This window comes from Rhinatrema bivittatum, chromosome 5, assembly GCF_901001135.1.
Source record: "Rhinatrema bivittatum chromosome 5, aRhiBiv1.1, whole genome shotgun sequence".
Classification (NCBI taxonomy): domain Eukaryota; kingdom Metazoa; phylum Chordata; class Amphibia; order Gymnophiona; family Rhinatrematidae; genus Rhinatrema; species Rhinatrema bivittatum.
Genome location: NC_042619.1, coordinates 244,122,666 through 244,140,155, shown reverse-complemented (window position 1 = coordinate 244,140,155; position 17,490 = coordinate 244,122,666). Strand labels below are relative to the sequence as shown.

At 46.0% G+C, this 17,490-nt stretch overlaps 1 protein-coding gene across 2 annotated transcripts in view; it reads right to left on the bottom strand.

Annotated features, from left to right (window-relative positions):
* The window catches only part of LOC115092615 (acetylserotonin O-methyltransferase-like), a 103,492-nt gene that overhangs the window by 9,834 nt on the left and 76,168 nt on the right, over positions 1-17,490 (bottom strand). For both annotated transcript variants that reach the window (XM_029603652.1, XM_029603653.1), the window contains exon 7: positions 3,493-3,615. In XM_029603652.1, coding sequence (XP_029459512.1) covers positions 3,493-3,615 — 123 coding nt within the window. The remainder of the gene's footprint in view (positions 1-3,492; positions 3,616-17,490) is intronic.

Sequence of the window (17,490 nt, the reverse complement as noted above, 5' to 3'; positions counted from 1 at the left end):
CACCGCACTTGATGACATCATTCATATCCAGTATTCTCCACGCACAACAAGATCAACTAGTAAACTACAACTAGTGATTCCATCACTCCCTTATGCTAAACTCTCTTCCACCAGAAACAGAGCCATTTCTATCATCGGCCCAAAACTATGGAACTCTTTACCTCAGTTCCTCGCCTCTCAAGAAAACCCAAAATCTTTTAAGAAAGAACTAAAAGCCTGGCTACTCTGCCAATCTCATACTGACAGCCTGCTCAACAATCTCAAAACTTAATCCCACAGCTTCCCATATTTTGTCATTTATTCCCCCCCTCTGTCTAATCATCCTGTTTCCTACAGATATCTAAGACTATTTTATCATTATACTTGATCTCTGTCTACTCAATGTACCTTTCCTCTGGTACACCTTATCTGGTTTATTTTCAATGTGCCTATCCTTTGGGATAGCTTGCCTTGTCCATATGTTTTAGGGATGTGAATCGTGTCCTCAATCGTCTTAATGATCGATTTCGGCTGGGAGGGGGAGGGAATCGTATTGTTGCCGTTTGGGGGGGGTAAAATATCGTGAAAAATCGTGAAAAATCGTGAAAAATCGAAAAATCGGCACATTAAAACCCCCTAAAACCCACCCCTGACCCTTTAAATTAAATCCCCCACCCTCCCGAACCCCCCCCCAAATGATTTAAATAACCTGCGGGTCCAGCGGCGGTCCGGAACGGCAGCGGTCCGGAACGGGCTCCTGCTCCTGAATCTTGTTGTCTTCAGCCGGCGCCATTTTCCAAAATGGCGCCGAAAAATGGCGGCGGCCATAGACGAACACGATTGGACGGCAGGAGGTCCTTCCGGACCCCCGCTGGACTTTTGGCAAGTCTCGTGGGGGTCAGGAGGCCCCCCACAAGCTGGCCAAAAGTTCCTGGAGGTCCAGCGGGGGTCAGGGAGCGATTTCCCGCCGCGAATCGTTTTCGTACGGAAAATGGCGCCGGCAGGAGATCGACTGCAGGAGGTCGTTCAGCGAGGCGCCGGAACCCTCGCTGAACGACCTCCTGCAGTCGATCTCCTGCCGGTGCCATTTTCCGTACGAAAACGATTCGCGGCGGGAAATCGCTCCCTGACCCCCGCTGGACCTCCAGGAACTTTTGGCCAGCTTGTGGGGGGCCTCCTGACCCCCACGAGACTTGCCAAAAGTCCAGCGGGGGTCCGGAAGGACCTCCTGCCGTCCAATCGTGTTCGTCTATGGCCGCCGCCATTTTTCGGCGCCATTTTGGAAAATGGCGCCGGCTGAAGACAACAAGATTCAGGAGCAGGAGCCCGTTCCGGACCGCTGCCGTTCCGGACCGCCGCTGGACCCGCAGGTTATTTAAGTCATTTGGGGGGGGTTCGGGAGGGTGGGGGATTTAATTTAAAGGGTCGGGGGTGGGTTTTAGGGGGTTTTAGTGTGCCGGCTCACGATTCTAACGATTTATAACGATAAATCGTTAGAATCTCTATTGTATTGTGTTCCATAACGGTTTAAGACGATATTAAAATTATCGGACGATAATTTTAATCGTCCTAAAACGATTCACATCCCTAATATGTTTGATATATTTGACATGACAGTTCTCAGATTGTTAAATGTTGTTTTTTTTCTTCAATGTCTTCAATAGTTTTATGTAACAGGTTGTTATAATTGTAAACCGGAGTGAAGGCTACTCTGCTCTACCTCGGTATATAAAAAAATGCGAAATAAATAAATAAATAAAATCATTTTGTCCAGGTGGACGGTAATATACTCCTATCTATACTCTTACCCAACACACATGGGATTTCTACCCATATAGATTCTACTGAGCCTCTCTGTATTTAGGGGATAATTTTTAAAAGGAGTTTCACGCCCAAATGTAAATACTTTTGTAGCAATTTTCAAAAGCCATTTATTTGAGTAACGTGCACTTCCGTGAGCAAATCCTATGAACAATTCAATGAAATATTGTAGCAATTTTCAAAAGTCCACTTACTCAAGTAAAGTGCATTTACTTAAGTAATACCCAGTTTTATATGAGTAAATGCTTTTTAAAATTAGGCCCTTAAAGTTCTGGATTGTTGCACTCCAAATAGAAGACTTCCTTTCAATAGCCCATACAGGAACATAGTCATCTGTTTGAGACTTTTCCTCACTCCAAATGATGTCAAATCTTCACCAAGGTGTACTGTGCTGTTCGTACGTCTCACTCTACATGAGAAACTGGCCCCTAAACCCTAAACCACCACTAACACCTCACCTCGATCTGAGGGCCCTCGTATAGAGATATAAAATAAATAGGTACACACAATCGGGCGGATTTTAAAAGCCCTGCTCGCGTAAATCTGCCCGGATTTACGCGAGCAGGGCCCTCGCGCGCCGGCATGCCTATTTTGCATAGGCCGCCGGCGCGCACAGAGCCCCGGGACACGCGTAAGTCCCGGTGTTTTTTTAGGGGGTGTGTCGGGGGCGGGGACGAACAACGCGGCGTTTGGGGGCGGGATGCGGCATTTCGGGGGCGGGCCCGGGGGCGTGGTTTCAGCCCAGGGCGTTCCGGGGGCGTGGCCGCGCCCTCCAGAACCGCCCCCGGGTCGGGTCTCGGCGCGCCAGCAGCCCGCTGGCGTGCTTGGATTTATGTCTCCCTCCGGGAGGCGTAAATCCGTGGATCAAGGTAGGAGGGGGGGTTAGATAGGGCCAGGGGGGTGGGTTAGGTAGGGGAAGGGAGGGGAAGGTTAGGGGAGGGCGAAAGAAAGTTCCCTCAGAGGCCGCTCCGATTTCGGAGCGGCCTCGGAGGGAACGGAGACAGGCTGCGCGGCTCGGCGCGCGCCGGCTGCCCAAAATCGGCAGCCTTGCATGCGCCGATCCAGGATTTTAGAAGATACGCGCGGCTACGCACGTATCTTATAAAATCCAGCGTACTTTTGTTTGCGCCTGAAGCGCGAACAAAAGTACGCAAACGAGCTTTTTTTAAAAAATTTACCCCAATGAATCTCTCTCTCTCTCTTGCTCTCCCCCCCTCCCCCAGAAATGGCCAAATGCAATTCCCAAAATTTGTCATGAATTGCATTATAGCCATATCACACAGCCTAACCCCAGGAAAAAAGGTGTAGTTATTTCTGGTGTTAAAACTATGTGTTATGCTATCACATGGTGCAATAAAACCCCTCATTTAACTAAATCCCACCCAAGCTCCTCCTTAATCCCGCCTCTCCAAAACATTTGCATTCACACCTTGCATTATGGCGTTAACGTGTTATTGCATGCGTATTAAGGCCATAATGCATTTTGATGAATGACTCAGTTAGATTGTAAGGCCCCTGGGGATAGGGAAATACCTACAGTACCTGAATACTTAGAAGTGCTGAAAAGTGGAATATAAAAATCTAAATAAATAAATATTGGGTGAGGAAAAATTATTCATGATTCAGCATAGATTGCTCCACCTTTCAAAATTCACAGGGTACAGGAACTATTTTCAAGGGTCAAAGGCATACCTGGTTTACAAGCCTTGTAAACTTTTTCAAGGAGATGTAAGCCCTTTCTTTCTGTCCAGTTATGTATGATCCTAGACAAAATGTACAAGTCAGCTTCTGGAATTGAATCTTTAAAAAAGTCTCCTGCAACATAGAAGTAAATATGAATTGTGCATGAATTGTGATATTTATTTATATTATTTTAACAATTTATTACCTGCTTTTTCATAAACAAGTCCAATGCTGGGGGGGGGGGGGGGGGGGGACAAATGAAACATATGAAAAGTTCAAATAAAATAAACAATAACTCTATCACAGATAATACTATTACATTTATAGTAATAAAACAACTAATATCAAAAGCAACATCAGCAATATGAATAGTTAGGGCATAAAATACTATATGTAAGGAGGATAATATTCAAAAGCATTTCCTCAGATAAAATTGTGCTTTACCCAGGGAAACAGCCTTTTAGAAAATTGCCCACCTGATATGCAGGTAATCTTACTTGTGTATGTCTTGTATAATTGTAAGTTTACCTGGACTGAGCAGAGGCATTTCCGGGGGCGGAGATAGGAAGGAGTTTGGACTTACGTGCATATATTTACTTTTTCAAAAGTATACATTTAAATTTCCCTCAAAGGTTTCCTGCATGCAGATTAGCCTGTGTAATTATTTTCAGGTAGCTGTAGTGAGATAATTTTCAAATTGAACATACGACGTGCTTTAAGTTCACTTTGAAAATTGGTGTAACTTATGCATCTCTTTGCCAGCTTTCTTATGCAGGCTGTTACAAAATGACCTCCATTATGCTAAGATCATAAAATGCTAAACATATTAAGGTCCATATTCAGCAGGCTACTGAGTGTAGTTACAGAGCAAACTTACCCAGATAACCTTAGCCAAATATTCAGTGGAATGTATCTTCTGCTGAATATTAGGGGTGTGCATTTGGATTGACCGCATTAGTAAAACGCTACTCATATTTTTTTTTAACTTAAAAAATTGATTCGACATAAACGATCGGATTTCCCACATATCGAACATAGATATGTTTGATATGTGGGAAATCGCGATTATTGAGCCAAAATAAAAATATAAACCCCCTCACCCTCCTTAATCCCCCCCCCCCCCCGACTTACCACAACTCCCTGGTGATGGAGCGAGGAGTGAGGACGCCATTTCTGCAATCCTTGGCGAGAAGCATGTGACGTCGGCGGCACGTCGAGTGACGCCGGCGTCACGTGATTCCCGGCGAGTTCGCGCCGGACGGCTCGTTCGGCCCAAAAAGAACTTTTGGCCAGCTTGGGGGGGCCTCCTGACCCCCCCAAGCTGGCCAAAAGTTCTTTTTGGGCCGAACGAGCCGTCCGGCGCGAACTCGCCGGGAATCATGTGACGCCGGCGTCACTCGACGTGCCGCCGACGTCACATGCTTCTCGCCAAGGATTGCAGAAATGGCGTCCTCACTCCTCGCTCCATCACCAGGGAGTTGTGGTAAGTCTGGGGGGGGGATTAAGGAGGGTGAGGGGGTTTAAATTTTTTTTTTTTGCACATATGTACATATACCCAACTCATTGGATTTTTTTTATGTCCATATTGGCCGCAAGTGGGACCCACTTTCGGACATAAGAAATATGAACATAAAATTTTGCTCTGCACATCCCTGCTGAATATACTCAGCCAATGTACCAGGATAGAGTTATCTGGATAATTTTGTGGCTCGCTGGCTTACTGAATATTTGAAAAAAAACAACTTGCATGCCCTAATGGCCTGATCCCTCCCACATTTCATAAAGTTGTAAACCAAATGCGGGGGAGTAGAACCCAAGCCCCCTCCCAACCCCCTGAGAAGTTTCAAAAATAAAGGTGGCAGCGGAGGCCCAAGCCTTTCTTCCGCTTCTTAAAAACTTGTGGTACCTCCCAAATTATCCCTGTACCCCGGCGGGATTCCCTTCCATGGGTAGAGTAAGTGCGGGAAGATATATAAACTCACTTTGAAACTTCAAGCTACAAAGTACCTTTAAGAACTGTTATAAACTTATCCTCAATGTACATAAAATAAGTCACCGAAGTGTGCACATTGAAAATTTATGCAGAAGCTGAAATGCTTCCGTTGAAAAAATGTTGAAATAAAGATGGCTTAGTCAGTTCTCTATTTGCTAATTAGCATCCCTATTCATGGTGGGGGGTAATTTTCAAAAGAATTGACACACTTAAAACTGGGTTTTATCTTTATAAATGCACTTTACCCTTGTAAGTGGCATTTGAAAATGGCTACAATATATGCCATTGAATTGTCCATAGGATATTCATGTGGAAGTGCCTTTATGGGCAGGGCCCGTGCTAGCATGTGTAAGCAATTTCTGTGCTTCCCCCACCCGCGATTCATTCAGTCTCTGTCCCGGGCCTCTCAAATCCAACTCAGCTCCCTCCTGCAATCTATATTTAAAAATTGACATCCCCCCCACCTGAAACCCATAGATAGGGAAGGGTATTAGGTACTCTAGGTAAATCTTACAGCCTTCCACATATGCCCCCCTCCCACTCCCCTACACTCCCACACCCTTTACAGACACACACAATTACATTATGAATTTATAACAAATTTTACATGAAAAAGAACATTCAAAAGTAGTCTTTGAGGCAAATATATCACTTACAACATACATATTATATTTACATGCACTCCTGTGGTGCCAACCAGAAAACTCCACAAAAAAGACACTTGGAACTCCTTTGGAATTAGACATTTTGTAAGGTGTGTTGGGTGTGGGCCTGGCCCTCAAAAATCCATGAATAAACAGAGTTACCATTACAATTTAGTAAACAGCCCTAACAACCTTATCTATGAAAAGGCAGCAAGAAATATATTACACCAGGCCCTAGAGCACCAATAAACTCTAATTAGGAAGCCAGGCTGTAACAGATCCCTTCACAGAAGTTACATGCCAGGAAAATACCTCACCTCGTTCATACATGCAGAACACAGACAGACCCTCACCAAAAATGGAATAAAGAGATCAGAAATTATAAACAGAAACATATTGAGAAGAACTGAACTGGAACTGGAATCCAGAACACGCCAGCCACTATAAGCAGAGCAACAATGGAAAAACAGACACATTACCATTCTTTATAAAAATTAAATAATAAAATCAAGAAATATAAAACATTAATCATAATAATAAAATCATATTCATAAAAGAAATATTTCAAACCAGTTAATGAATAGAATATCCAAAATCTCCCAAACATCAATAAAATATTTCAAAACATATGGGGACAGATTTTATAAATCTGCGCACACGAGTACTTTTGTTCGCGCACCAGGCGCGAACAAGAGTACGCGGGATTTCAATAGATACGCGCGTAGCCGCGCGTATTGATTAAAATCCGGGGTCGGCGCCTGCAAGGCTGCCCGAAATCAGCAGCCTGCGCGCGCCGAGCATTTCCTTCGCCCTCCCCCCATCTTCCCCTCCCTTCCCCTACCTAACCCATACCCCCCCGGCCCTATCTAAACCCCCCCCCCCCCACCTCTATCATGAAAGTTACGCCTGCTCATGGAGCGCGGCAGCCGGGCCGGCTGCCGCGCTCCATGTTCCGGTTCATGGGCTGGTCCGGAGGCCATAGTCACGCCCCCGGAACGCCCCCAGGCTGAAACCACACCCATGGTGCCGCCCCCGGATGATGCGCTGAATGTGACACCTCCCCCGATGACGCACAGATCGCAACGTGCCCCCCGAAATGCCCCCCCCCAAGAAAGCCCCAGGACTTACGCGTGTCCTGGGGCTTTGCGCATGCCGGAAGCCTATGCAACCTAGGCTCGGCGCATGCAGGGGTGTTTGGGCCAGGTTTTCGGGGGGTACGCGAGTATCTTACCCCTTTGAAAATCTGGCTCATGATGAATAAAACATCCAATAATTAAAAATCTATCCCCCCCCCCCCTCAAAAAATAAATATTTCAAAAGAGCAGAAACAAATTACACCCAATAATCAAAACTAATTAGGATTACAAAATCTCCTGCTCTCCATTCCTGGGATCTGATTTACAGTCACCCTAAGATCTTCATGGACTGGGAGAAGTAGGGCCACACAAATTTTATCTTCTCTTTCACAAACACGCACAATAACACATTCATTCTCTCACACACTCCCTCTCTCTCCCTCACAGATACATTATTGGGCTTATGCAATAACATGCGCCCAGGTTTACGTACAGTTGGGTGCACATTTTAGACGCGCTACACTAGCTAGGGATGTGAATCGGGCTCTCAATAAGAGAACCCCACGATTTTGTTCCTGGGGTTCTCTTATCATTTTGGGGGAGGGTGGGAAAAACGGCACACCAAAACAATCCCTAAACCCACCCCGACCCTTTAAAACTGTTCCCTTAGCTTCCCCCACCCTCCCGAACCCCCCCATTTTTAAAGATGGCGCCGGCCATCCATTACTCCTACCATGTGACAGGGTCTGGCCAATGGCACGGATACCCTGTCACATGGTAAGGGCAAAGGGCCATCAGTGCCATTTTTATTAGTGGCAGCCGATGGCCCCGAGAGCAGGAGATCACTCCCGGGATTTCCACTGGACCACCAGGTACTTGTAAAATGTTTTGGGGGTTTTTGGGAGGGTGAGGAAAGCTAAGGGAACAATTTTAAAGGGTCGGGTGGGTTTTTTTGTTTATCGGCTCAGGCGCAGCCGATAAACAAAACTGCGATCGGGCCGCACAAAAAAAAATTAACGATGTGAATCAGAACCGAAATCAGAACAGATTCCGGTTCCGATTCATATTTCTAACACTAGCACCTGATGCAATAAGGAGATTAGTGAGCACAAAACACACACCCTAACAAATACATAGCCAATAGCACCTATCACATGTAAAGTCCATGTACATGAGGCTAATAGCGCCTAATGCACGCTTTTTAACACGGCAAATTTAACTCCAGCCCCGGAGGTTGAGTAAAGTCAATTTGCGAGTCAAAGGCTCATGAGAAATAAAAAAATATTGTCCTCTTTGTTATGATAAGTGTGTCCTACTTAGTATTGTTGTGACACTTTTATTTGCAGTGGAGAAAAATGCATATTTACTTAATAAAAAAAAAATGATGATGGCCACACAATTTAAATGCCTGTAGCAAGGGGCACTTAATATAAGACACTTCCGCAACTTGAGCAAAATAATGAAAAAATCAGCCTGAAGAAGCGGGATAAAAACAGATGCTCGTATTAGAATGTATAGTAGTGAATGATGACATAGACTTAATTGGCATCTCAGAGACATGGTGGAAGGAGGACAACCACGGGACAATGCTATACCGGGGTACAAATTATATCACAATGACAGAGAGGAGCACCCAGGAGGCGGTGTGGCGCTTTATGTCTGGGATGGCATAGAGTCCAACAGGATAAACATCCTGCATGAGACTAAATGCACAATTGAATCTTTATGGGTAGAAATCCCTTGTGTGTCAGGGAAGACTATAGTGATAGGGGTATACTACTGTCCGCCTGGTCAAGATGGTGAGACTGACAGTGAAATGCTAAGAGAAATTAGGGAAGCTAACCAAATTAGTAGTGCGGTAATAATGGGAGACTTCGATTACCCCAATATTGACTGGGTAAATGTATCATCGGGACACACTAGAGAGATAAAGTTCCTGCATGGAATAAAAGATAGCTTTATGGAGCAATTGGTTCAGGAACTGACGAGAGAGGGAGCAATTTTAGATCTAATTCTCAGTGGAGCACAGGATTTGGTGAGAGAGGTAACGGTGGTGGGGCTGCTTGGCAATAGTGATCATAATATGATCAAATTTGAATTAATGACTGGAAGGGGGACAGTAAACAAAATCCATGGCTCTCGTGCTAAATTTTCAAAAGGGAAATTTTGATAAAATGAGAAAAATAGTTAGAAAAAAACTGAAAGGAGGAGCTACAAAAGTAAAAAGTGTGCAAGAGGCTAGGGATGTGAATCGTTTTAGGACGATTAAAATTATCGTCCGATAATTTTAATATCGTCTTAAACCGTTATGGAACACAATACAATAGAGATTCTAACGATTTATCGTTATAAATCGTTAGAATCGTGAGCCGGCACACTAAAACCCGCTAAAACCCCCCCCCGACCCTTTAAATCAAATCCCCCACCCTCCCGAACCCCCCCCCCCCCCCAAATGACTTAAATTACCTGGGGGTCCGGAACGGCAGCGGTCCGGAACGGGCTCCTGCTACTGAATCTTGTTGTCTTCGGCCGGCGCCATTTTCCAAAATGGCGCCGAAAAATGGCGGCGGCCATAGACCAACAGGATTTGACGGCAGGAGGTCCTTCCGGACCCCCGCTGGACTTTTGGCAAGTCTGGTGGGGGTCAGGAGGCCCCCCCCAAGCTGGCCAAAAGTTCCTGGAGGTCCAGCGGGGGTCAGGGAGCGATTTCCCACCGCGAATCGTCTTCCGTACGGAAAATGGCGCCGGCAGGAGATCGACTGCAGGAGGTCGTTCAGCGAGGCGCCGGAACCCTCGCTGAACGACCTCCTGCAGTCGATCTCCTGCCGGCGCCATTTTCCGTACGGAAGACGATTCGCGGCGGGAAATCGCTCCCTGACCCCCGCTGGATCTCCAGGAACTTTTGGCCAGCTTGGGGGGGGCCTCCTGACCCCCACCAGACTTGCCAAAAGTCCAGCGGGGGTCCGGAAGGACCTCCTGCTGTCGAATCCTGTTGGTCTATGGCCGCCGCCATTTTTCGGCGCCATTTTGGAAAATGGCGCCGGCCGAAGACAACAAGATTCAGTAGCAGGAGCCCGTTCCGGACCGCTGCCGTTCCGGACCACCGCTGGACCACCAGGTAATTTAAGTCATTGGGGGGGGGGTTCGGGAGGGTGGGGGATTTAATTTAAAGGGTCGGGGTGGGATTTAGCGGGTTTTAACGATTTTAACGATATATCACGATATTTTACCCCCCCAAACGGCAACAATACGATTCCCTCCCCCTCCCAGCCGAAATCGATCGTTAAGACGATCGAGGACACGATTCACATCTCTAATGGTCATTGTTAAAAAATACCATCCTAGAAGCACAGTCCAGATGTATTCCACACATTAAGAAAGGTGGAAAGAAGGCAAAATGATTACCAGCATGGTTAAAAGGGGAGGTGAAAGAAGCTATTTTAGCCAAAAGATCTTCATTCAAAAATTGGAAGAAGGATTCAACAGAAGAAAATAGGTTAATGCATAAATATTGGCAAGTTTAATGTAAGACACTGATAAGACAGGCTAAGGGAGAATTTGAAAAGAAGTTGGCTGTAGAGGCAAAAACTCACGGTAAAAAACTTTTTAAATATATCCAAAGCAGAAAGCCTGTGAGGGAGTCAGTTGGACCGTTAGATGATCGAGGGGTTAAAGGGGCACTTAGAGAAGATAAGGCCATTGCAGAAAGATTAAATGATTTCTTTGCTTTGGTGTTTACTGAAGGCGATGTTGGGGAGATACCCATACTGGAGAAGGTTTTCATGGGTAATGATTCAGATGCACTGAACCAAATCACGGTGAACCTAGAAGATGTGGTAGACCTGATTGGCAAACTGAAGAGTAGTAAATCACCTGGACTGGATGGTATACACCCCAGAGTTCTGAAGGAACTAAAAAATGAAATTTCAGACCTATTAGTAAAAATTTGTAACCTATCAATAAAATCATCCATTGTACCTGAAGACTGGAGGATAGCTAATGTAACCCCAATATTTAAAAAGGAATCCAGGGGTGATCCAGGAAACCACACACCGGTTAGCATGACTTCAGTGCCAGGAAAAATATTGGAAAGTGTTCTAAATATCAAAATCACAGACATGGTTTAATGGAACACAGTCAGCATAGCTTTACCCAAGGCAAGTCTTGCCTCACAAATTTGCTTCATTTTTTTGAAGGAGTTAATAAACATGTGGATAAAGGTGAACCAGTAGACGTAGTGTACTTGGATTTTCAGAAGGCATTTGACAAGGTTCCTCATGAGAGGCTTCTAGGAAACGTAAAAAGTCATGGGATAGGTGGTGATGTCCTTTCGTGGATTACAAACTGGCTAAAGACAGGAAACAGAGAGTAGGAATAAATGGACAATTTTCTCAGTGGAAGGGAGTGGGCAGTGGAGTGCCTCAGGGATCTGTATTTGGACCCTTACTTTTCAATATATTTATAAATGATCTGGAAAGAAATACGATGAGAGAGGTAATCAAATTTGCAGATGATACAAAATTGTTCAGAGTAGTTAAATCACAAGCAGATTGTGATAAATTGCAGGAAGACCTTGTGAGACTGGAAAATTGGGCATCAAAATGACAGATGAAATTTAATGTGGATAAGTGCAAGGTGATGGATATAGGGGAAATTAACCCATGCTATAGTTACACAATGTTAGGTTCCTTATTAGGAGCTACCACCCATGGAACTAATCTAAGCAGGTTGTGACAAGGCAAGGCACTGAGAATACAGGGAATGGATACCAGGGACAGGCCTAGGCCAGACAGCCAAGAACAAGACAGGACAAAGGCAAGGCACAGACAAGGCAAAGACTAGACAGAACAGATAACACAGAAGGCCTCAAGCAGGAGACCCAAGGCCACTAGGCAGAGTGTCTGAAAAGGCCAAAGAGAGACGAAGAAATGGCAGAAATATTAAATGAATACTTCAGTTCTGTGTTCACTAAAGAGGACCCTGGAGAAGGACCGACACTAGTTAACAAGAAACTGGAGGGGAATGGAGTAGATGTAACTCCATTTACAGTAGAAAATGTATGGGAAGAGCTGGTGAAACTGAAAGTGGACAAAGCCATGGGGCCTGATGAAGTTCATCCCAGAATACTGAGGGAGCTCAGAGATGTGCTGGCGGCTCCGCTGTGTGACCTGTTCAATAGATCCCTAGAAACAGGAGTGGTGCCGAGAGACTGGAGAAGAGCGGTGGTGGTCCCGCTTCACAAGAGTGGGAACAGAGAAGAGGCTGGTAACTACAGACCGGTTAGCCTCACTTCGGTGGTGGGAAAAGTAATGGAGTCACTGTTGAAAGAGAGAATAGTGAACTATCTACAGTCGGGAGAATTGCTGGACCAGAGGCAGCATGGATTCACCATTGGAAGATCCTGTCAGACAAATCTGATTGACTTTTTTGACTGGGTAACCAAGGAATTGGATCGAGGAAGAGCACTCGATGTCATCTACTTGGATTTCAGCAAAGCTTTTGACACTATCCCGCACAGGAGACTGGTGAATAAAATGAGAAGCTTAGGAGTGAGTGCCGAGGTGGTGGCCTGGATTGCAAACTGGTTGACGGACAGAAGACAATGTGTGATGGTAAATGGAACTCTCTCTGAAGAGAGAGCGGTTTTAAGCGGTGTACCGCAGGGATCGGTGTTGGGACTGGTCCTTTTCAATATCTTTGTGAGCGACATTGCGGAAGGGATAGAAGGTAAGGTATGTCTTTTTGTGGATGACACTAAGATCTGCAACAGAGTGGACACGCCGGAAGGAGTGGAGAGAATGAGACGGGATCTAAGGAAACTGGAAGAGTGGTCGAAGAATTGGCAGCTGACATTCAATGCCAAGAAGTGCAAAGTCATGCATATGGGGAGTGGAAATCCGAATGAACTGTATTCGATGGGGGGGAGAAAGGCTGATGTGCACGGAGCAGGAGAGAGACCTTGGGGTGATGGTGTCTAATGATCTGAAGTCGGCGAAACAATGTGACAAGGCGATAGCTAAAGCCAGAAGAATGCTGGGCTGCATAGAGAGAGGAATATCGAGTAAGAAAAGGGAAGTGATTATCCCCTTGTACAGGTCCTTGGTGAGACCTCACCTGGAGTATTGTGTTCAGTTCTGGAGACCGTATCTCCGAAGAGACAGAGACAAGATGGAGGCGGTCCAGAGAAGGGTGACCAAAAAGGTGGAAGGTCTTCATCAAATGACTTATGAGGAGAGATTGAAGAATCTAAATATGTACACCCTGGAGGAAAGGAGGAGCAGAGGTGATATGATACAGACTTTCAGATACTTGAAAGGTTTTAATGATCCAATGACAACGACAAACCTTTTCCGTAGGAAAAAAAATCAGCAGAACCAGGGGTCACGATTTGAAGCTCCAGGGAGGAAGATTCAGAACCAATGTCAGGAAGTATTTCTTCACGGAGAGGGTGGTGGATGCCTGGAATGCCCTTCCGAAGGAAGTGGTGAAGACCAGAACTGTGAAGGACTTCAAAGGGGCGTGGGATAAACACTGTGGATCCATAAAATCAAGAGGCCGTCAATAAAGAGTGGGTTGCTAGCCAGAATGACGGCTACTGCCTGGAGTCAATACCCTTATTCAATAAACATACACATGGTTACTGTGACTCCAACATCGCTCTAAGCTACAACAGCAAGAGGAAATGTGGAAAAAAGGATTCACACTCACAAAGTGGGGAGTAGCTGGCTTGTTACGGCGGTTACTACCCCAAACCAAATAAGCCTGATACTTCACTTTCAATGCATATCCAGCATAGCTCTCTGCTTCAACGGCAGGGGAGAAGAAAAACTGATACTTCACGCATATCCAGCATAGCTCCCTGCTTCAACGGCAGGGGAGAAGAAAAACTGATACTTCACGCATATCCAGCATAGCTCCCTGCTTCAACGGCAGGGGAGAAGAAAAACTGATACTTCACGCATATCCAGCATAGCTCTCTGCTTCAACGGCAGGGGAGAAGAAAAACTGATACTTCACGCATATCCAGCATAGCTCTCTGCTTCAACGGCAGGGGAGAAGAAAAACTGATACTTCACGCATATCCAGCATAGCTCTCTGCTTCAACGGCAGGGGAGAAGAAAAACTGATACTTCACGCATATCCAGCATAGCTCTCTGCTTCAACAGCAGGGGAGAAGAAAAACTGATACTTCACGCATATCCAGCATAGCTCTCTGCTTCAACGGCAGGGGAGAAGAAAAACTGATACGTCACGCATATCCAGCATAGCTCTCTGCTTCAACGGCAGGGGAGAAGAAAAAACTGATACTTCACGCATATCCAGCATAGCTCTCTGCTTCAACGGCAGGGGAGAAGAAAAAAGGATTCGCACTCACAAAGCGGGGAGTAGCTGGCTTGTTACGGCGGTTACTACCCCAAACCAAATAAGCCTGATACTTCACTTTCAATGCATATCCTGCTTCAACGGCAGGGGAGAAGAAAAACTGATACTGCACGCATATCCAGCATAGCTCCCTGCTTCAACAGCAGGGGAGAAGAAAAACAACCAATAAGGGCTGAATAACACAGTCTGGGTAAAACAAATAAGCATGGGTGTAGCTTGCTTATTGCGGCGGTTACTTCCCCTACTACCCATAACTAATCAAGCTTGATATTTCACTTGGTTGCAGCTCCATCACTGCTCTCTACATTATGGTGGGGGTGGAAGAGAAATAGAACCAAAGAGCTAAGAGAAACAGATAAGTATGAGAAAAAAATGTGAAGCTTGCTGGGCAGACTGGATGGGCCATTTGGTCTTCTTCTGCCGTCATTTCTATGTTTCTATGTTTCTATGTTTCAAAGGGCTAGGAAGAAGGCCTAAGAAGGCCACAGGTCTAGGCAAAGCAGAGCTGGAAGGCCTGGAGGCCACAGGGAAAGCAAGGCAGAGTAGGATCCGGCATCGGGTATTGCAAGAGACAGGGCTAAATAGGCCAAGCCCTGCTGAGTCATGAGCCCATGGAGACTATGGCTGGGGTGAGAGCAGGTAGAGTTCCATGGGAACCTCTGTTGGCAGGGAGCCTGCATAGCAGGCTGGATCCAAACAAGTGCTTTTGCGCGCACAGGCGCAGATCCATTTAAAATTGGGTGCACTTGTGTGCACAGCTAGGCTATTTTATAACATGCGCGCATATTCGTGTTTGTGTTATAAAATAGCTGTGTCCCAGGGCACAGGCCAATAAACATGCTCATGGGCGTCAGCTCACCACTTTGAAATTTACTGTAATAAAGTGCACTTAATGCGAGTAAATCCTATGCACAATTCAATGGCTTATATTGTAGCAATTTTCAAAATCTCACTTATTCGAGTAAAGTGCATTTACATGTGTAAAACCCAATTTTAAGCATGTAACCACTTTTGAAAATCTGGCTGTATGTGAGTAAATGGCTTCTGAAAAATTGCAACGATAGTAAGTGTCTTTTACATGTGTAACTTCTTTTAACATTACCCTTTAACAGGTGAATTTTAAAAGTCTGACGCGCGCCTCAATTAGGGGATGTGCGAATATTTTGGGCTTGTGCATGCTGAGCGGATTTTAAAAGCCACCCGGATATGCACACATCTCCCATGCATCTCCCGCTGCGTGCATAAATGAAAAGTTTTCAAAAAGACGCAGGTCATGGGCATTCCAGGATTTTTTTTTTAATTTATGCATTGATAAATGTAATATCAAGCATACACTTGACAGGAAATACATGTAATATTACAGCAATTTAGAAATTAAGAGAAAAATAAAGAAATACACTACCAAATACCACGGGTCTAACAAGCCCACAATAGGGATGTGCAGCCAAAAAGTTTTCGTTGCATACGTGATACGTATTCGTGGGGGGTCAATTCCGTTTCATGCGGAAGTATGGAGAATTCCATAAGTTGTCGATCTGTAAATACGTTACTACGGCGAGTTAAATTAGTGTCCCAGCTAAAATTAAAATTAACTACAACCCCCCACCCTCCTGACCCCCCCAAGACTTACCAAAATTCCCTGGTGGTCCAGCGGTGAGGTCCGGGAACTCACTCACACCCTCGATTCTAGTTTCATCATGGCGCCGATAGCCTTTGTCACAGGGGCTACCGGTGCCATTGGTCAGCCCCTGTCACATGGCTATCAGCGCCATCTTGTGCTCCTACCATGTGACAGGGGCTGACCAATGGCACCGGTAGCCCCTGTGACATAGTATGGGCAAAGGCTATCGGCGCCATTTTGAGTCCTGGTATCGGATGGCAGGTCGCTCCGGGACCCCCGTTGGACCCACAGGGGCTTTTGGCCAGCTTGGGGGGGCCTCCTGACCCCCACAAGACTTGCCAAAAGTCCAGCAGGGGTCCGGAAGCGACCTCCTTGAATGCCGGCCGTCTGATGCCGATACTCAAAATGGTGCCGATCGCCTTTGCCCTCACTATGACGGCGAGATCGCCTTTGCCCTCACTATGTCATAGTGTCATAGTGTCATAGTGAGGGCAAAGGCGATCGGCGCCATTTTGAGTATCGGCATCAGACGGCCGGCGTGCAAGGAGGTCGCTCCCGGACCCCCGCTAGACTTTTGGCAAGTCTTGTGGGGGTCAGGAGGCCCCCCCAAGCTGGCCAAAAGTCCCTGTGGGTCCAACGGGGGTCCCGGAGCGACCTGCCGTCTGACGCCAGGCCAGGACTCAAAATGGCGCCGATAGCCTTTGCCCATACTATGTCACAGGGGCTACTGGTGCCATTGGTCAGCCCCTGTCACATGGTAGGAGCACAAGATGGCGCCGATGGCCATGTGACAGGGGCTGACAAATGGCACCGGTAGCCCCTATGACAAAGGCTATCGGCGCCATGATGAAACTAGAACCGAGGGTGTGAGTGAGTTCCCGGACCCCACCGCTGGACCACCAGGGAGTTTTGGTAAGTCTTGGGGGGGTCAGGAGGGTGGAGGGGTTTAAATTTTTATTTAGGAGGCCGAATAAAACAGAAATCTGTTTAATATGTGGGGAGTTGCGATGCGTTTCGCCTCCCCAAATATTTAACAGATAGCAAAAAATAAGTTGCGGATTACAAATCCGTGGAAAACGGATGCACATCCCTAGCCCACAATATGGTGATCCAAGATTTACAATATCCATAGGAAAATTATCAAGTTATATCAAATCTAGCAAGAATAGTGCAGCATATCATTTATGAGAGGTCAAATTGCGACATTATGGAGCTCATTGAACAGAAACCGGAGAAGAGCTGAGCTGCCCCCCAACTTTATTAGATAGCAAAGTTGTTAATTGGTAAGGT